At 32.4% G+C, this 22920-nt stretch overlaps 1 protein-coding gene across 1 annotated transcript in view; it reads left to right on the top strand.

The window, feature by feature from the left end:
• LOC133196913 (mucin-4-like) overlaps positions 1-22920 on the top strand; it is a 32701-nt gene that overhangs the window by 1879 nt on the left and 7902 nt on the right. The window contains exons 2-5 of the mRNA XM_061332759.1: positions 2219-2367; positions 9204-9497; positions 16070-16207; positions 18378-18543. Coding sequence (XP_061188743.1) covers positions 2219-2367; positions 9204-9497; positions 16070-16207; positions 18378-18543 — 747 coding nt within the window. The remainder of the gene's footprint in view (positions 1-2218; positions 2368-9203; positions 9498-16069; positions 16208-18377; positions 18544-22920) is intronic.

Below are 22920 nucleotides of genomic sequence, written 5' to 3' on the forward strand. Positions count from 1 at the left end.
ATTGTCCTTTCCGACAGATTTAACTTTTTAAATAAACTCTGCAATGTGACTACTTTTAAGTTTATAGAGTTTATTTACTAAAGTTAAAATCTCTCAGAGAAGACAATATGATTAAAAATTGTTTTTTTAATGTCAGCTTACATTTGCTTCTTTGATGGGTAGAACTAATATATTCGGTATTGTTTTACTTGATTTATCAAAGTATTACTATTACATGCATCAAAGAACAAACAGCATCTTGATAATTTATATCTTTTACAGCTAGCATCAGTTCGAAAATATCAGGTAAATCGTCTAAATTTTGCAATAAATTACTATTTTCACCCTCCTATGTAAATGACATTAATTTCCTTTATTCAAAAACTGACAAGTGTAATTGTAAACCCGTGGAAGACTGTAGTTTGGGGTTTGCTTTCCATATTGCATTGCTTGATCCAGTAAAGGATTGTGTTTTAAAACAGAAATTCTTAAATGATCAGAGCCCTGTAACAATTTCAATAGATGTGTTCCTCGTCATATGTGACATTTAATCCAAGTGAGTGTTATAAATAGTAATTCTTTTTCAGCAAAATATGCTAGCATTTTTAAAAATAGTTTTACATTGGGACATTGAAACATGATATTATTCCCCAGGATTCATTGTTCATAGTTCTATCTATCATTTTAAGTTACCTGAATCACTCAGGTGACCTAGCTTTTGATATCTGTTTTCGGCCGTCGTCCACTTTGAGCACTGTACCAAAATTAAGAAATTCAAGGCCTTCTGGTGTTAGGGTGGGGCTCTATTATGACATATTGAAAATGCATTAATCCTTTGAAAATCTTTTCTGCTTCTGGGTATTTAGCAGACGAACTGCGTGTGCCTCTTCCAGAATTTGTGAAATTCAATGTCCCAGGATGAAATTTTCTAATATTAAGGCGAGGCTGTATATGATTATAGTGAAAATACATGAATTCTCTAATAAGCTTTTTAATACTTTACTCAAACGCACTCCATACTCTTTATCAATTTTGCAAATGTTTTAAAACAGATGTTGATTATTTTGAGATATTGGTCAAAATATGCGATTTTCAGGCAAAAAAAACAATGAAAATTTTATCTTGACTTCTTCATTACATAATTTTTTTTCTTCTTATTTTCCTTTTTTTTTTGGGGGGGGGGGGGATCTGCTGAGTAAATGTGTAAAATTCATTCTAAAAATAATCATTGAAAGCTATATTTAATATTCCTAGCATATAATAAAGAAAAACATTCTCTGAGTAAAAATATGTATGGCTCAAGTTCCAAGATATTAGATTAATTTTAAAAATGTGTAGATTTGAAGAATTTTCCACCAGAAGAAATAGTCCACCATAAACCTTGTTTCTGTACGATTTTTGTGAGAAGATTTAAATTGAATATTGTATAATTTAAATTATTTAATTCAAATATGTTATAAAAATTGTAATGTAATAAATAATTATGAAGTTAGAGGTTCTGACAAAACTTTTTACAAAATCTGACGAGTAACATAACTTAAATTGTTTAAAAACTATGGACTTTAAAGCCAAAGGAAAGACTTTAAGTCTTACGTTATTTCTTTGAAAGGAAGAAATAACGTTGTGGTCCATAGGCCTTTTGATATTACTTGAAGTATAATTTTATCAATACATATAGTATGATTTACTATTTGTACAAAGAATAAATCTTCAGACACGTTATACAGAACATTGACAAGGGTTTCAGATAATTTGGGAAATAAACACCTTGTATGGAAATAATTAAACATGAAATGCAATTAAAATGGCAAAAGTAAAATGATGTAATTTTTAATGGATTCTGGAGGAATTAAATAACAATGACAAATAATGTCACTGTGATTGTCGGGTATCAGATTCAGAATGTTCAAAGTTTAGATACTGCGTTATTATAAAGGTGTTGGAATTGTATTTCTGACTTCTGAATAAGTTTTCGAACAGAATGCATAAAACAAAATTAAAGGTTTTTAATACGCAATCCTATATCGACTGAGACAAGAGCTTTCGAAAGAAACTGACGCATGCGTATTTCGTACCGGATAAATGTTATCAAATTTGCACATATACACAGGTATAAATATATATGTACATTGCTTGTTATACCATGTAAATACAGTAGTTAAAGGGAGCAAAGATTAAATCATGTCAAAAAATATGCAGATCATTTGGATCATTGTTCACCTTTGTATCTTCGTTCCAGCTACCCTAAGTTTGACTTTAAATGAACTTTTCCCCTTTGGAAATGACACAGGAGACACAGAAATGGAACGCAATGATGATGGAAGTAGTCCGGGAATTATTTTATCAACTCCTTTCCCATTTTTCAATCAACAAAATCCAAAATTGTTTGTAAGTAAAAAAACTCTTGGATCATTTTTTTTTCACTTTGTCTCACAATGATTAAGTCGATAATCTGTTTAACAACAAAATATTCTGTATATTTAACCGTGGTCCCATGAACTCAGGCCAAAGACATTGTATTTGTCCCTTACTATATTATTCCCAGTTGGAACCTGCATTCTTAAATCATTGCATGTTTAATACTCACCTTATGCGGCGTTTGATATTAAGCATCATTTTTGGTTAGACTTTAATTGTGTTATATTTTATGATTTTTGACTAAGATTAGAATTGACGTGCAAAGCACCTGACAATCGGTAAAATTTGGCATTTTAATTCGATGTATTGTTTATTTAAAACAAAATAAGAAAATGGAAACTAAAACATTTTCTATTGCAAAAAATATCATGTATGCCACCCCGAGGTGAAGACAATATTGAAGTTGAAAAGCAGAGAAAGCAACTACATGTACTACTTTTAAAAAAATTAATTTCAGAAAATTCACCATTTTTGTGTCCATGGCAACAGCATCTTATAAACTTAGGGAGACACATTCACAACAATATTATGCGGTTTGAAATAAAAATATCAAATTAAAAATGAAAAACTCATTTTTTTTTCCATCGAACAGTAAAAACGTTTTTCAAAGCGATACAATTTTCTTTCCAGAAACCGGTTTAACTTGATGAAAAGAATAAGCCTTTAAGTTTCAAAAAGACTGGCTGGACAGTAAATGAAAAAGATATCTTTGAAAAAAAAAATTATTTCGTCTGTATTCATGGTAATGTTTACCGTTTTATAAATTTTAAATATTAAGTGCACAGATACATGTACGATGACTGTTCGGAAAGTGAGCGGACTTATGTCAAATCTTTTTTTTTTCTTAACGTCATATTATATTCAATTTGTTAGATCTGTTTTAACAATAAATTCAATAAATTCGAATAGTTTGAATTTAAAGCTTCAAATATATTCTGGTATATTTCCATCGTATTAAAAATATAAAGCTACTACTGCGAAAATGGGATCACAGAGCATACCCGGTTGTAATTTACATGTACACAAAATGCTCTTGATAATCATATCTCTGTTCGTTATCTCCATATTTCTCTGTAAAATGGCACAAAAACGAAAAACAAATCTAGACTTTCATAGTGAGAGTTCCTATATTATTTCTTATTGTGACCTAATATTTTGCAGCGACTAACGATACAATTTTGTGTTGCACTCTGGAAAACTCCAGAATAAATTGAGAAGTGTTGGAGGAATCAGAAAATATGTCAAAAGTAAGCATATTGTGTGTAACTATTCAAGGTGGTTTTGGGTATTAAAGAATCTGTATCAGACGATAAACGATTTATGAGGGAAATTCGGATTAAACTTTTATTAATAACATCATGGGAGGAGAGATGGGCGCTTTACTGTTGCAGATCTTGTGAAAACAGAGTTACGCGATTAAAAAAATTGAAAATACTGACAAAAACATTCTACTGAAACAATTTTTAGCAAACTAAATGTCAAGTGGTATAGTTTTTTTTTTTTTTGGGGGGGGGGGGGTTATGGCGTCAGACTGTTTGTGAAATGTATAGGGAGAGTATTTTGGGGAAACTCGTTACGTTATGTTTTTGACGTTACAATGCTGTTAATTTGAAAAGTATGCTCCGTGGTAGAAAATAAAATGTTAATTTTAGAAGTAACATGAGTTCCATTTAATCTTAGCTTAGTTTAGTTTATTCTCTCAAGATCATGTAAATGGTACACGAAGTACAAAAAACAAAAAAAAAAAAACAAAAAAAAAAACAAACAAACATATATACATATAATACAATGGATTAAGCAAGAAGTGTGAGTCAAGTCTAGCTAGAGGGAGAAGAGACCAAACAATTAATTTCAGTAATAAATGTACACACTTTTTAAAGATTTCAACATACTTTGAGCACATATCACAAAATTTCATGTTTGGTTTACAAAAAATTTTTCTGACTCAATATTTTTTCTTATTGCATTACCTTCTAAATTAGGTGCCCGTGTGGGGCAGTGGTTAGAGAGTTTGCGCTATAACCTCGGAGTAGGGAGTTGATCCTTATGTGGCGGGTTCGAATCCCACTGCGGGACGTGGAGACCGGTCCTTCGGACTAGACCGTACGAACCGAGGTCTCGTGTCACAGTAGGTGCTGACACGAAAAAGATCCCTCACTGCTCAATGGCCTGAGTGCCGAGTATAGGTCTAAAATTTGCAGCCCTCCACCGACAAGTGGTGGCGTCTCAATATGAGTGAAAATTCTCGAAAGGGAGGTAAAACAAACAAACAAACAAAAACATTCTGAAATATAGTGATTTTCATCTCCTATCTTTTTTATCGCACAAATTTACAAAGTCGTTCTTTTCTTTGTGTACAGTTCCATCTGCCTTTTTCTATTCAGAGATGGCGATTTGTTGTTCTAAATTTAACAAGAGTTTTCCTAAATTTACCTGATAACAGAGATAAATATTTTTCACACTCAATATTGGTTTTATAAATTCTGTAATTTACAGTTTTTGAAGATTCCCAACTTCACTATTCCACTTTTGAATATATTGATCTTTTAACCTTTGTTTGATGGTTGCAGTTATCCCTTTTTACATTATGAAAAGCTTGCTCATACCATATAGTTGTCAAAAATACTTTGAACAAATAAAATCCAGGGGTTTACTACTTCACCTTTATCAAATTTGATCAGAAACAAATAAACAATTCTACACAACTTTTTTTCTTTTCCATACACAGGTTTTGCCCAGTATGTTATAACTCTAAAGTATAAATCTAAATATATAAAGGAAACCGCCCGGTTTCACCATAAATCATATAACTTGGGGTGCTACTTTTCAAATTCAAGATATGTTAAAGAAATTTAATTGCAGGCGCGGATCCATGATTTTTTTTCCAGGGCGGGGGGGTCCATCCCAGGCTCTTGACAAGCAAAAAAAGAAAAACGCAAAATCTATTTCCCAAACGTGAAAAACGCCTATTTCGTGGTAGTGATGGTGGGGTCCACGTTTTCTAGGGGGGTCCAAAGTCATTTTTTCTTTGCTTCAGTATATACTTTTTATAACTAGGCAAATTCCAGGGGGTGGGGGTGGGGGTCAGGACCCCTCCACCCCCCCCCCTCTAGATCCGCGCATGAATTGTACTCGTTCAATAATATCAAGATTTTCGGAGCCCCATATTTCAAAACCGTATAATATAACGGTTAACACTATTTTATCAAACAAATCCAGTTGACATTCAAAGGGTAAGTTAAATTATCTAATCTTACGTATCACACCATACATTGCCTTTTGTGCTTCTTGAAACAAATGGTTTTTTAGCTTTACATAATGAACCTGAACGTGAAAATACAATCCTCAAATAATTAAATTTTTTGACATTCTCCAACATGTTACCATAGAATGTAAAAGTATTTTTGGTGGTCTGCCCTTCTACATTATTCAATAATCAGAAATGAACATGAGGACATGCATACACGCGTGCTGATTTCTGATTAATTGCTGAATATTAATGTTGTTGAAACTTTCTGTTTCCAGTGAAAGTCTTTGAAATTTAAAATGGAACTTTTATTATGGCATTCTATCAGATTTTGTACATGTATATGGTAATTTTCGAAATCATGTGCTTGCACGTGTACTTAAATCTGATTCGCTTATGCTCACTGTGCTATATTTGCATCGTTATTTCTTCAAAATACTTTTGAAAATAAGTAGTTAAAGTCTATAATACAAAGGTTTTGTTTTATTTGTTGAAGCATATAGGGAATCGGGCCCTAGAGGGAGTAGGGGAAGCGTTTTGGGAACATTTGTAACGGTCTCCGTTTCAATTATAACTATTTCTTTAATGATATTAAATCACAGTTGAGCACTGTTAATTGGCATGTCTATCTTTTGCCGTTATATTATAAATTATATAATCAGACAAACATTGTAAATTAAGTGAAAGTTCAGACATATAGTTTTGTTTATGGTGACAATGCAGAATGAACTTGTGTGAAATCTGCTCTTGAAAATTATCAATGTCTGATTTTCAGGCATGTTTCATGTTTTTTAATTGTGTGTGTGTGTGTGTGTGTGTGTGTGTGTGTGTGTGTGTGTGTTGAAACTGAAATAAGATATACATGTATGTACATGTTCCTGATCAATGAAATATAAAGATAACGAACAGTATTCAATCTCGAAAGTCCAATGAAACGATACAAATTTGGAGCAGAGCAAACACGAACCTCAAAATTTAGAGGTGGGATCAGGAGCCATGGAGGCGTGAGCATCCCCTGCCGACCGGTCACATCCGCCGTGTGCTCCTTGTCATGATCGGAAAAAAACCCCGGAAAAATCCGTAGACAGTTCAGTGCATAAATAATGGCCTAACAATTAGTATGAAAAACGTCAGTTAGCATTTTACTCAGTGATAGGTTGTATATGCTGACAAGGTCATTTTATCGACTGTAACTTGCGAAATGATTACTTCAAACGAAACTGTTGATATCCTTGTTTCATCAACTAGTTTGTCAATAGCTTGCCTCGTTTTAGAAATTGTTCATACGAAGAGCATGCTCTTGCATATCGAATCAAATGAGAGACATAAACCCCATATGCAGGTGATAAGGGTATACGAGTATTGCCACATAAGTAAGGGAAGTTGACGATTGAAAAGTTGAAGTCATCACGTTAATCATAGAGCTTTCAAGAAAAACTGAATGTTTTTAACTTCTTACGTCTTTTTAGTCTTCTTGTTTATATGAATAGAGCTATACTTGGAAGTAAAGAATGGCGAATAGGGTTGTGGAAAAAACTTGTTAAATATCAACTTATAGAGAAATGCCTTAAAGTTATTGTTAACATGTACAATGATTGTAGTTCTAAAATATTTTATAATAATGACTTAGAAGATTTTTCAATACAAGAAAATGTTATGGGACTGAACAACCTGTCTAAAGAAATTGAACAAAAGCTAGGTGTATATTTAAGAATTATGATAACACTGTATGCAAGTGATACTGTTTTGATGTCTGAAACTAAGGATGGTCTTCAATATCAACTTAATTGTTTTCAAAAATATTGTGAAAATTGGGGAAAAAAATGTTATTGTTGATAAAACAAATATTATAATTTGGGGTAGGGCAGACTATCTCCTAACGTAGCATTAACGTATAATAATAATGTAATTGAAATTATAAAAGAATTCAAATATCTAGGAGTGTTTTTCTCGAGAACTGGATCCTTTTATAGTACGAGAAAATATACTATTCAAAGAGCAACAAGAGTTGTGTACACCATAATTAAAAAAATATCTAGAGAATTGAATTTGTCTCTCGATTGTGAAATTGATATGTTTGTTAAAATGGTTATCCCTATCAATCTTTATGGTTGCGAGATATAGGGATTTGAAAATGTGAACATTATTGAGAAATTTCAACTCAAATTTTGTAAACTTATACTTCATCTTATGACATCTACACCGAAATATATTGTTTGTAGTGAGCTTGGTAGATAGATATTTAGTGTAACTATTAAAATGAGAATGATAAAATTCTGGGTAAAACTGCTGAAATGTAAAGAGACAAAATTGTGTCATATTTCATTAAATGTTTTATATAGCTCACCAATGTACGACAATATTAATTGTAGTTTTAAATGGATTGAATGTATACGGAGTATTTTACAAGAATGTGGTTTAAATTCTGTCTGGATGATGCAAAATGTTGAAAATGAAAAATGGTTGTTGAATGTTATCAAACAAACACTGATTGATCAATTTCAACTAATTTGTGAAAATAGAATTTAGATTACGCTACATCTGGTAAAGGTAACATTTATAATTTGTTTACTAATAGTATTTTTACATCTGGAAACTATTTCAATGCCAATGTGTCAATGAATACTACAATTACATTAGTAAGATTTAGAACTAGTAATCATAAATTACCAATCAAGACAGGCCGATGGAGCAATATACCTACGAATTAAAGACTCTGTACTTTATGTGAAAATGATACTGGAGACGAATACCATTATATTATGTCATGTCCAGCTGTAAATGATTGTAGAAAACTGTAGCTACCATCAACATATGTAAGACAACCAAGTGCTTTTTAGTTTTCAAATTTACTTTCATGTAAAAAAGATATCAATAACCTTAGTAAATTCATCAATATAGTTAATAAGAAAGTTACCATTCCATGTTAATGTAAACTGTACATTCATGCATCATGTATTTTGTTTGATATCGTTGTTGTATTTTCTTTATGTTGTTTTACAAAATGTGAGAATAAATAAATTGAACAGGAAGAAAAAATGTCAAGAAAATTTGTACTTTGATACGATGAACCGGTTAATCGGTCGGAACTTGCCATACCTAATATATATATATATATATATATATATATATATATATATATATATATATATATATATATATATATATATATATATATATATATATATATAAGAACTTGAATCTGCAATTAATGAGGATGCTTGCATATTAATATCACTAAACATGGAATTGCTGATCTCAGAAAATTCCTGTATATTCCATTGTACAAATTTCGTACTTTATTGGATGTGCTCCTCGAATGGCTACTCGCTAATAACAACAAGTGATCATAAAGAATGATTAAAAGGCCCGCTAAGAGGGGGTTGGGGGGTTGGGTTGCTCTGTTGTTGTTACAGGCAGAGTTTACCCATCTTTACCTGTATTTGATAAACAAATATCGAAGATACAGCAAACATACGTTTATTTTTAGTATGTTAAAAGTAAGTTGTAAAGTGTAAGCATATCTTTTAACAAAAGTGTATTGTTTTTGCTTGTCTAGGTAAACACAAATGGAGTTATTTCATTTCAAAAAGCTGTAAGTTCATATTCTGCATCACCCTTTCCCATTGCTAATGATGTAGGAATGATAGCTCCGTTCTGGACAGATATTAACACGAACAATGGAGGGACAATTTGGTACAGGGAGTCTGTAAACTCTACTTTACTAGACAGGGTGAGCGAAGAAGTTCGAGCTTATTTCCCTCAGTTCTACAGATTCAAAGCTTCGTGGATATTCATTGTGACTTGGGAACGTGTCGCATTTTATGGTTGCAACTCTTCACCTTGTTCGAAGGTAAAACATTTTCGAAACAAAAAGTTTTCAATAATTTTTTTATAATATTAAAACCAGGATTGTAAAAGAAAATATAACTGCACATAGCTTAAGAGACCGTCACGGTAGCTCAGTCGGCAGAGCGCTTGCTCGGTGATCGGAAGGTCTTGTGTTCGAATCACGGCTAAACTGAACTGAATTTATTAATCTCTTCACAATTTTACAATTGTATACAGAGGTATAAATGTAAACAATGATGACAAATAAAAACAAATTTTAGCATGCGTGAGTATGAGGATAGACAAATAGTACAATTATAGATCTTTACTAATTCGGGGAGCACGTTTTAGTAATTTTTCTAATAAATGTACACAGTTTTCTTAAAAAGGATTGTTTTTCTGAATTCACTATTTCTCTGAATGTAATTGTATTTTTAAACCGTAATTGTTTTTGCGATAAGCATTTATTTCTTTCGTGTATCACTGACGTACAGTTTAATATGTAATGGAATTCATCGCCTATTTCATTTAAATTACATTTTTGACATAGTCTCGTTTCTCTTGGTTCATTTAGCCAGCGTCCACTTTCAATCGGTAAATAATGATTGCAAGTACGGAATTTGCAGAAATTAATGGCATCTTTTCGAGATAGAATATCCAAGTATTTTTCAAATTTTAGTTTGTCTTTGTATATTCTGTAATTTAGAGTCTGAAAAGTTTTGAACATCCGAATTCCATTTTTGTTTAAATTGATCAAGTAAAGTAAGTTTTACTTTTGATCTCAACCAATTTGGATTAAAGGTCTGACTTTGCCAAATATTTGAAAGTCCACAGTTGTTTAAAATATTCAAGACATTATTTAGCCAAGCAATCTTCGTCTTTTGATTTACGATATCACTTAATTTGAACAGTAGGCTTGATATTTTTGTTTCCTTTCCAAGTTTAAGTTTGCACCAATATGAAATAATACGCGTCTGTATTTCAATGGACATTGGATGTCGACCGAGTTCACCATACACCATACAGTCCGGAGTAGTTTGTTTAAGGTTAAGAAGTAGTTTACAAAATTTTAGATGTACTCTGTCTACAATTGCATTGTTCGAAAATCCCCACACTTCACATCCGTACAGCAATATAGGCTGAACAATTTTATCAAACAGATCTAACTGACAACGTATTGATAGATTATGTAAGCGACCTTTCTTAAGAATTTCAAATATTGCTTTATTTGCTTTATCAACCTGTTTCTGTTTTGCTTCTTTGAATGAACCCGATGCGCAAAATAAAATACCCAAATAATTAATTTCATTTACAACTTCAATAAGCTGTTCGCCGTATTTAAATTCAGGTTTTTCTTCTTTTTTTCCCTTTACTTTTGTTTTGTTAATGTTTATCTTCAAATTCCATTTTCTGCAATATTTTTCAAAACAATTAATTTTTGCTTGTAAGTGTTCAGCAGATTCAGCTATCAATACAGTGTCATCGGCATATAATAGTGCAAACAATTTCAAATATACATTCAAACGTTGTTCAAACATAACAGATATTGAAGGTAAACCAATTGTCATATTTTGCTGGAAAAAATTCTGTAAGTCATTTATATAAATTGAAAATAAAAAAGATGACAAATTTTCTCCTTGCCTGACACCATTTTCACAGTGAAAAAAATCAGTAACCTTGTTATCATAGACTATTCTCGACTTGATTTGATTATACATATTCGTAATAACATTGTACATATTTCCATTAATGTTGTTTGCACATAGCTTATACCATAGAGCTTTTCGCCATACGTTATCAAATGCTTTTTCAAAGTCTATAAAAGCACAAAAAAGCTTTTTCTTTTTTAATTTCAATAACTCTGATAAAATATGTATTGAAAATAAATGATCGGTAGTTGAGTATTGTTTTCGGAAACCTGTTTGATTTTCGTGCAGTATTTCGTATTCATCTGAAAAATCATTTAATCTGTCATTTAATATGGATGTAAAAAGTTTTCCAATACAGCTTAAAATTGTTATAGGTTTATAATTCCGTGGATTATTTTTCTCTCCCTTGTTTTTATATATAGGAAGGATATTTCCTTCAAGCCAACATTCAGGTAATTTACCTGTTGAAAAGACAATATTAAATAATTTTTCGTAAAGTGGGAGCATAACCTGTATTGATAATTTTATATATTCATTTCTTATATTGTCCTCACCGGATGCCTTGTTGTTTTTTAATCTTTTTACAGCCTTGAGTATTTCGTCTTGTGAAATGTATTTATTTAGATTATGATTTGATTCTTCTATTTCTAATGTATTTATTTCGTTATCTAGTATTTTTTCTATATTCTCTGGTATTTCAGGTTCCTTATTTAATTCTTTGAAATAGTTGAATAATTCTTCGATATAAATTTGACCTGCATTGTTTTGTTTATTATTTTTATTCAATATTTTCCAATATTCTCTCGGGGTTTTGAGTCTCATGTTTTGTAACTTTTTGCTCATCTCTTCTGTATATTTACTTATTTCTCTTTGTAACACCTTTTTATAAGCCTTTTCTTTGTTTTTATAATTTTCTTTAGCATTTTGTGAACGTTTTCTGAAATAATAAACTTTGCTATTTCGGCAGCGACTGACCTAAATCCTTCGGATGAGACCTTAAAAACCGAGGCCCCGTGTCACGGTAGGCGTTGGCACGATAAAGATCCGTCACAGATCAATGGCCCTGAGTGCCGAGTAAAGGTCTAAGTTTGAAGCCCTTCACCGTTATATGGTGACGTCTCTATATGAATGAAAAATTCTCAAACGGGAACAATCAATCAATCAATCACAACTTAAGGTTATTTGTTATAGGCTTAGAGAGCCCTGTGGATTTTTTTTAAAAATTCTCCATATTCCTACAAATATATTGATCCAATATATTGTGGTACCAACCTACCCCTGGCGCAATGATTTGAACAAACATGAATCAGTACTACTTGAAAATGCTTGCATTTAAATATGAATAGTCATGTCCTGGTAATTCTTGAGAGAAAAAATTGAAATTTTTTTGCCGATTTTCACAATTTCGAATCTCCATTACCTGATGATATTGGCACCTCAGTACGACTTATCATGACCAAGCTCTTCTTGAGGAAAAGAATGAAAGTATTGCCCATTTACATTCCCATAAAAAACTTGGATCCTATCCTACCCCTATTAGACCATGAATTGAACAAATCTGAATATGCACTACCTAAGTGAATACCTAATATGACTGGACCTGTTGTTCTTGAGAAGAATATTTTAAAAGATGTTTCCTTCTCATATAAAACATAATTCCCTGTAATGGCCCCACCCTACCCCCTGGGTCATGATTTGATTAAGTTTGAATATGCACTACCTCGGGATTCCTTCATTTTCACAATTTAAAACTTTTTGAAAACCTCAAATTTTTAGGGCACAATAAAGACAAAAACTGTACATATTTATTTCTATAAAAGTATCCAGCCAACACTGGCCGTTGAAATCAACATCTGATATACAGAATTATGAATCTTTAGGTAGTCTACTTTTGTACTAAATGTTTATAAACATGGACTAAAGATGTGGAAGGAGTAGAACTCTGAATGAAATTTCACGGAGATTTTTCTGTTTTAGTGACCAGGCAAAATTGTGACGTCACAATCAACACCTCAAGCAACATTATAAACGATGGTTCCAACGGTTTGAGCCAGCTGTGTTTATCTGGCCAGGAAAAATATGTTAGGCAAGCCAATCGCGGGATTATTTTCAGAACATTTTGATGTCTTACACACAGCGAAAGGAGAACACAGAATCTCTAACTTGTAATCTTGACATTTTTCTACGAAAGAAGTTCGGTAATGTAAATGATGTCGTCATGCAACCTTCAATGTTCGCCTTGGTCAATATAATAATTGATATTTTTCTGGTAAATAACAAACCATATTCACCACCAAAAGAGTCCATAATAGAATAATATTATGAAACAATGAATACTAGTGAAAGAACTTAGACTCTTCTATACTGGCGTCTGTATTGTTTATTTTACGACGCATGCTTTAAAATGCGCAAGAACTACGCACGCTAACTTTCGATTCCCGCCTACATTTTACACCCATTTAATTCAATACTTATAACAATTTGACCGTAAAATCTTTGTTGAATGAAAAGAACAGTTCAATGGTAATTGACTGATAATTTTAATGCCAGTGTTAAATAGTTAATTATTCCTAATTCCAGCTCTTAAAATAAGGGGGTATACGATATTTTCCATTGAAATCGGGCTTTAAAACATCAACACATTTTAAAATATTCTTGGATATGAATAAATGTTCCTAAAATCTTTTCTTATGTTTTACGCATACAAAATTAAACATATATTATTTAAAAAATACAATATTTCAATTGTTAAACCCTTTGAAATTGGTGAAAAAATAAGCATTTTTGTAGTTTTTTGTCTGTAAACATACGTTCCCCACCCCCACCCCGTGAAGCACAAAAGCTTTAGTATGAATTTGTAAAATGACAGTCCATAGTACGTGTAAAAAGAAATTTTTGTTTCACGGGGGGGGGGGGGGGGGTTTAAAAATATTTTCCGTTTTCCGTTGATTTCTACTGTGAAAAGCACAAGTTTTACCCAAATTATAGAGTTACCTCTCTTTGTTTTCTCAAAGAAGTAATGTTTTATGAAAATTCATATAAATATTTATATAAATATGAAAAATCATCAAACTATGTTAACTTTTGAAAATCGACTTGGAGGTATGCGGGAGAACAATGCTATCGTTCGCAGTTCTTTGATTGGTTGATAAAATTGTAAGCAAATCTATGGTTGATCAAGATAGAAAACCAGAATAAACCTCCAAGAACGTCATCTTGAGGTGAACCCACTATGAGAGTGTGGACCAATCAGAGAGCATAAAAATTCCTTATCATTTAATAACATCGGGAAGAAAATTCCACAGAAAATTGATGTCTTCTGCAACTTTTTAAAAAAATATTGGAAAATACACAAGTTCATGACGTCACAATTTGCATTTAGGAGGTAATATGAGAAAATGAATCTTACTGCATGGACTTTCAGTTTAAAAACAGTTTTTCGATTTCAGCTAAACTTGGAACACACGTGGAACACACGTACATTAAACTCTGATAACTCTGTGTATCGGATTTTGATTTTGACGAACGTTGTTGTCACATCACTTATTTAGAAATTTCAGTGAAATTTATTAAAAATTCTATTGTGCATCAGAGCCTGATAACGAATGCTGTTACCAAATTTACTAGAAATTGACATTACTTTGCACTTCTTTTAAAACGCTACTCCCTCTGCAATTTAAATAAAATTTTATTAAAGCTTTTTACACAAGTAAACCAAACTAAGATATATAATTTTATTTATTGAATTCTGATTTTGCTGGTGTTGCCATGATAATGAAAACAGAAATTTCTGTGAGTGAAACGAGGATATATGTATCTCTTGGTTTAATCTACATTTGTATATATTTTTTTAATAACGATAAAACAGGTGGAGAAGCAGAACTGAAAAAGAAAGCACACATGTGTAATAATGTGATATTTTGAGTGGTCATTACATCGGTAGAATTAAAAATAACATACATGTACTTATATACTAAGTTTGTTTGTTTGTTGTTGTTGTTGGTTTTTTTTTTTTTTTGTTTTTTTTTGTTTTTTTTTTTTTTTTGTTTTTTTTTTTTTGTTTTTTTTTTTTTTTTTGTTCTGTTGAATAAGACATTTGTAAGGACAAATTAAGTTATTTGTTCAGCCAAATTTAATTACAAGATTTGACGAAATACTGTTATGTTCGGAGAAATAAGATATTTATTTAGATGATTTTAGGCGGATTTTTCTTTAGATTTCTTGTACATGTTTTATTTTTAAATCATTTGATATTTTATCAGTTTAGGCTTTCGCTTTTTTCCAAAAAATTGTTTTGTACTATTGGGCTTCCATAGATAGCCTCTTTGCTCCAACTTTTTTTTTTTTTTTTTTTTTTTTTGAGACTGAAATCGACGGAGTATTTTAGGCTGAATGAAATTGCGCTGTTTTATCACGCCCACTAACGGTACTCCCTAATTGTATAATTCAGCCTTCGTTATACTGTCCGCTCCGTAATTGGAAGATGGTGATGGTGGGTTCAAACCCCTGCAGCGACTAACCTAAATCGATAAAAAAAAAAGTAGCAACTGTTCCTTCGCCAAGCGCACGGGGGTCAAAATTCAACCTTACAACGGCACTTTGAAGTGAAAGTTGCGGGTCTTTCGGAGGAGACCTTACATGTAAAAACCGAGGCCCTGAGTGGCGAGTAAAGGTCTAAATTCGAAGCCCTTCACCGGCATATGGTGACGTCTCTATATGAGTAAGAAATTCTCAAACTGGACGTAAAACTTACAATCAATCAATCAATTAATCAATCATTACACCGTCTTTGTCAAAATACCATACAAGACTTTAGTTATTACAAGAAGTCGAAAACAAACTGCTAATTTTAGAAAATAAATTTTCTTTCAAATTTCAATACAACTGTACAATAAAATAATTGTTGCGATGAATTAACAACATGTATGTATTACTGGTATTTCAGACAAACACTTTTCAAACAATTCTGATATCCAATGGACAAAATTCATTCACTATTTATAATTACGAACAAATTCAATGGACGACGGGTACAACAGCTGATGGTAACGCTATGACTGGATTGGGAGGAACTCCAGCACAGGTTAATAATAGTGAACACTATGGAAAGCCACAGGGGACCCCAGGTTATATTGTATTTCAATCCTGGCCGTTCATAATTACAATCCTGTCAGGAATGTCCTGTATTGAAAATCATGAGCAGGCTAGGATTGAAATTCTGACATGGCCAAGATTGAATTACGATAAAATATTTAGAACATGAATTGGGGGCCGCTGTGGCTTTCCATATAAAACAAAGAGATAACGTGAGATCTGAAACCTGGCATGATATGCAAAATGTGTGTTAAAAAATATATACGTAGCAATGCTGGCAATAATTTTTTTTCAATATCAATGACAACTATCTCTCTGAAGCTGATCCTTTTATAGTGATTGGGAACAGGGATAAACCCCCCACCCCACCCCCCGTTTTATGTGACACAATTTTGCGTTTCCGATTCTTATGTCATACATGTAAAATCCATAAAAGAATAATTTTACATAAAATATACCTGTAGTGAGTACATCAGACAGATCGGACGTCTTTAAAAAAGGTCCAGAATTATTTCATATCAATTAGTTTTTAACGTTCAAATATATAGAGTTATAAAAAGATAGGGCTAAATAGTTCAGTTGTAGTGCTTATTGTTTTTGTTTGTCCCAAGGAACAGGGTGTCGCGAAAAATGACCAATGACACAAACAATCAAGAATTGTCAAATTTTTGGGGCGCCCCGTCCCTTCCTCAGGACATAGAAAAATAGAAGATTTCAAAAAGTCTTTTTAACTTTTGACTTGTTAAAATTTTAAAATCTTCTTTGTCTTGAGGAAGGGACAGGGCGTCCCGAAGTTTTGACAATTTCTAATTGTTCCTGTCGTTTGTCACTTTAAGTGCTTTGAATAAATCGCAAGACGTTCCGACCGATTAATCGGTTGCTCCTATCAAAATACACAATAATTTCTGCATTTTTTTTTTAGGTAACCTCTATTCATGTACACTAGAAAACTAAACAATACATTTTATAAAATAGATACTTTTTCTCAATTTCAATATGCAAAGAAAATGTAAGAAAATCATGAATATGCCTAAGGTAACAGAAACATAAAACATTTTTGCCGCATTAATTGTCACCATAATCAGACTATCACTTAAGAGCTAGGTTCACTTTATGCATAAAATGGCCCTGTCCTTATATCAATTAATTGACTATCACCCTCTGTCCCATTTCATATATCAAAATAAAGTAGAGACTTGGTGCTTTCATTTCCTATAACAAAATTTCTTTTTGAGAATCCGGGTATTGGAAAACAGGCTTTAAGAAAATGCAATGTTCTTGGATTTTGCAGAAAACATGCGTATTTGACTACCTTCAACAAAGAATTAAAATATGAGCACAGCCCACGATCCAAAAATTAAAACATGTTTTGTGATCTTAAGAAACAGATCTTTAATTATGTAATTGCATATTTTGGATCAGAGGTTGTGCTGTATGTGAAATATTGAAAAAATACCTCAACTTTTGGCCATTTTTAAGAGAATTTACAGGATATGGGGAAAATGACGTATTTTATGACGTCATAATGCATTGACTAGAGAGAAAATTACGTCATGTTCAATAGATACACGGCCACCAAGGGTCTAAGTTATAAATACTGCATTTTCAACCAAAACTGAGCAGTTTCGATTTTTCAGAAATTCTCAGGGCCAAAAAAGGCCCTAAGTGGCTCTTGCTCTTTATAGTTTGTTAAATTATATTATTTGATAAATTACTAGGGAGGACAGACGGGGTTAGAAACACAATTATAATCAGTTAGCAGTTCTCAACGATGATTTAATTAATACATGTATCATTAAAGAAATATAGGATTGGCTTTCTAATGACATGGAGTTTTAACAGTGAGTAATTAACACCTCACAAACTGACCAATTAACCCCACTATCTCAATCCAGACAGAACTAATGAAATATATGAGCTTATCATTGTTTAGAGGTCTTAAAAATTAACATTTTAAGGAAATTTCGTTCAAATTTAAATAAAATTTAATTTTTCCGAGTAACCGATTACAGATTCACGAACCGATCACGGTTAACCGGTTACAATTTGCCATACCTAATATATTATTATATAATGTCAAATTTTCGAAATTATGATATTCATTTAAGTATACATGTGTATATGTATGAGTTTTTAAATTTTCCCTCCACATTCTTTAGATTGGATTTAACGCTGGAGATGGCATAGTCTTTTACATGTTAAATGCGTCACGAACTGATGACGTTGTGAATGTGGACGAAATGTCAAACGTTGGATTACCAGGGAAATTTGTGTTCAGAGTAGACGCTTCCGTTATCACTAAAGGAGGATGCACCACTGAAGGTAGTTCAGAAGCTGTGAATTTCGTATTTAAATGTATTAAATGTTAAAGGTATGGCTATTCTTTGATATTCTTCTTAAGGTCAGACGACACGTTCCTCAATAATACATAATTTTTCTGAAGAAATTGTGAAGTATTGCTACTTTAAAAAATTTCCTCACAAAAAATTGAGATACATTACCAAGCATTTGTGCAAGATACCAGATAATGTTGTTTCATACTTAATCCTATTGAAAATCACTTAAAATGCTGATATCTCAATTTTTGGTCTAATATTTTTAAGCATTTTGAAAGCAGTTCAGAATTTACAAGACGATAATAAGTATATATATTATTGGTATATTATTAAGACATATAAAAACAGATATTCGAGGAACATGTCATCAGACCTAAAACATACATGTATTTAGTTGTATGTTTTATAATTCGTTCATCCGCTGAAATATTGCCGACTCGACGTAAAACAACAAAAATCAATCCGATATATTGGTATGTTCTACCCTCAATCTTATTGTCCTTTGTATTCTGTCATTAAGGTCTTCCGTCTTCACGGAAGACCTTATAGTGATTCTACTGTTTCTTCTTCTTCTTATTATTATTATTCTTATTATTATTTTTTTGACTTTCTAATTTTGTGCACGCGATTTCTCAGAGACTATTGAGTGGATTGGGATGAAATTTGCAGGGAAAACGTGTCGTAGGCTGAAGTTATTTTATCCGGGAGCAAATTCCAAAAATCACATCCGGTGCCAAGTTATGGACCATTTCCTGATTTTAAAATGAAATTTTGTCCAGGGATAATCTCAAGAACGGCTAAAGATATCAATGTAAAACTTTCAGGAATAATAGATCGTGATAAAGACTTGCCGGGAAGCTTATTTTTGTACGCCGTCGGCACTTCCTGTCGCTACAGGAAGTGGCTTTCAAAAATCGATTTTTTCAATTTTTTTGTTTTTAAATATTTTTCTGCGATATTAGTAGGGATAAGAAAGCGTCTTATCGGATTACTAAATATATAATTTGTTTTAATGTTGATTCAAACATACTCTAGGAATTCGCTTTTTTCGTTTTAAGTCACTTTCTAATTTTGTGCACGCGATTTCTCAAAGACCATTGAATGGATTTACATGAACTTTTCAGGAATAGTGTGTTGTAAAATGAACTTGATCTATCTGAGAGAAAATTTGGAAATTTACTTCCGGTGCCAAGTTACAGACCATTTTCTGATTTCAAAATGACATTTTGTCCGCGGATAATCTCAAGAACGACAAGAGATATCAATGTCAAACTTTCAGGGATTATAGCTCGTGATAGATACTAGCCGGGTCGCTACTTTTTGTTCGTCGTCGACACTTCCGGTCGCTTACGGAAGTGATCAAAGAAATCGTAAAATTTCAACTTTTCTTTTTTAAATTAATACTTACATCACGTTATTGCATCTCTTTTGTAGTTTCGAAATATGTTGGTCCCACCGGAAACAAAAACGTCAACTTCCGGTAACAAGAGAAAAACTACATAATTTGAGTATTTTTCTTTCCCATTAATATCTTTTGTAGTAATTAATGTCTTTTGTAGCATTTGAAATGAATTTTAAATGTGCTATTTAGACTGCAAATGTCTAGAGTAACGTCAAGTATCTTAAGATTTGTAAAATTCACTTCCGGTCGCGTGTTTTTCTGTCCTCAAAATGAGAAGTTGTCTGAGCAAGATCTCGGAAACGGTAAGAGATTTACATTAACGCTTGTCCGCTTGTCCGGTATCAGTGAAAAAAAAAATACGGACAAGTGAATATTGCTTGGCACTTGTCCGATTGGACAAGTGCATTTTAATGTAAAGAAGTCTTCAAATAATAAAAAGAACGACTGTTGAAAGTTCATCGGTAAAGACGGAAGCAGTACATAAAAAACGAACTTTGATCCCGATATGAATTGCTATGTAATTGAGTTCACACTCGATCGGGATCGAAGTTCACTAATTGCATACTACTGCAAAGGCATGGAAGTTACGCCGAGTTACGAAGTTTAGATTCTGTATGATGTTGACAGTTTCATTTGTGAACATTTATGTTGTTGTCAGGATAGAAAGTCTAGATAAAATTTTGTTTTTATGTTTTTTGTATTTATAGATAACATCACTAATCAATCACATGTAATGGACTTTATTTTAGTTTTCAAGTTGACAGTATTTTATCTTTATTGAACAATGTTCGGACAAGTGAAGTTGAAGTTCGGACAAGTAAATGTCCTGGTCACTTGTCCGAATGGACAAGTAGGGAAAAAAGTTAATGTCGAGCCCTGTGATTAAGACACCAAACTTTTATGAGCAACAGACCTTAAGATGTAGGCAAAACCATTTGGGTTCAGAGCGTCAGCCGTCACTTCCGGTCGTCACAGGAAGTGATCAAAGAAATCAAAATTTTAATTTTTCTTTTTTATATTAAAACTTGCATCACTTTATTGCATCTCTTTCACTGTTTTGAAATATGTTAGATTCCACCGAAATCAAAAATGTCAACTTCCGGTTTTAGGAGATAAACTACGTTATTCTTATATTTAACTTTCTCATAAATATTGCTTATCGATAAAGTACTTGAAATAGTTATATGTATGTGTAGATACTGCAAATGTCTAGAGAAAAGTCGGAGATTTTTCTAAAATTCACTTCCGGTCCTTGTCTACCTGTCCTCAAAATTAGAATCTGTTCTCAAGATACGGCTCGGCAACAGTAAACGACTGAAATCTAAAACTTTCAGGACTGATAAAAGGTCATCACTTTATTTGAATCGTGAGAAAATCTTGTATCGCCGTTACTTCCGGTCGTAACAGGAAGTGATGCAAAAAAGTGAATTGTTAATGATTAGCACGTTTGATTTTCACGTTGACGACCAGGGTTAAATCTCCAGAGTGTCTGAATTTCTTTTATCACTTTTTCAGCTTGAATTTTCGTTTTGTTTTCAGAATCGGACGGAAGACCTCTCATTGCTCGCAATGAGTTTCTAGTTATATTTTTCTTATTGTTCGATTATATACTCTAGTGAATATCTGTACAAATAACTGATTTAGCACCTGACTCAATGATAATTTGTTCAGTAATATATACTATAAATACATGTTTTGTTACAATTATATGTATCAATTCATAATAAATAACTTTTCATTTATATTAAAGTCTGATAGTATACACTTATGCACTGGTTGTGAGGGGATAGTTCTTTTATCAAACCCGCAACAGGAACTATTCCCCGAGGGTTTGCCCGAGGAGAATAGTTCCTGTCAAGGTTTTGATGAAAGAGAGCTATCCTACTCACAGACAGTGGATAAGCGTTTTATTATACTGATGTATATCATAATTTCTGAGGGTTCGTGTTACCTGATACTACAGTTTCATAGTCAGAACATGAAAAGAATAATTTTAAAAGTTTTAAATTAAGTATATTAGGAAAAAGATAATACTGCTACATGTAGATCGAGCTGAAATCTTCATGACGTCACAATGCTACTGAAGTCAGGATGACATCATCAGTCTATAGATTGATTATAGGAAACTAAAAATTGCGGCAATATTTGCATGAAAATTTTCCGAGGAGTAGGTAGCACAAACTATACCCCGGGGTATAATAATAGCTATTATTATACTTCTGTTAAAATGTTTCCTATATAAAGTTAAGAAGTTAAATAACTATCTTTTATAGTCTGAAAATTTGCACGTATAGCAAAGCTATACCCCGGGGTATAGTTTGTGCTACCCACTCCTCGGTAAATGTTCATGCAATTTTTGCCGCCAATTTTGATTTCATTTAATCAATCCTTAGACTGATGAAGTCATCATGACTTCAGTAGCATTGTGATGTCATCAGAATTTCAGCTCATTCTTTTACAAAGTCTTTTGAAGTTTTCGTGTTTTGCCTATGAAACTGTAGTACTTATCAGGTAATTCAACCCTCAGAAATTATGAAATACATCAGTATAAAAAACGCTTATCCACTGGTGGTGAGTGGGATAGCTCTTTCATCAAACCCTTGACAGGAACTATTCCCCTCGGGCAAGCCCTCGGGGTTTGATAAAAGAGCTATCTCACTCACTACCAGTGGATAAGTGTATAATAGAAGCTATTCAATAGTTCCATATAAGAACTCCATTGAAAAAATGTGCATATGAAATATATACGAAAAAATAAGAGGATCTAGTATTTGAAATATATGAAAAGTTAAGGGGAAGGTTCAATTGTTTTAAGCCTGAAATTAATGACTATGATTGAGAGTTCTATTGTGTCATATGTCTGCCACCACTTGTCAGATGTTTATGCCGACCCACATGTCGACATAATCATAAGATTAAATGACATAAACATCAGAAGTTGACATAAACATCTGACAAGTAGTA

Source organism: Saccostrea echinata, unplaced genomic scaffold (genome assembly GCF_033153115.1).
Source record: "Saccostrea echinata isolate AGI-Se365-2 ecotype Australia unplaced genomic scaffold, CSIRO_AGI_Sech_v1 ptg000030l, whole genome shotgun sequence".
NCBI classification, from domain to species: Eukaryota; Metazoa; Mollusca; class Bivalvia; order Ostreida; family Ostreidae; genus Saccostrea; species Saccostrea echinata.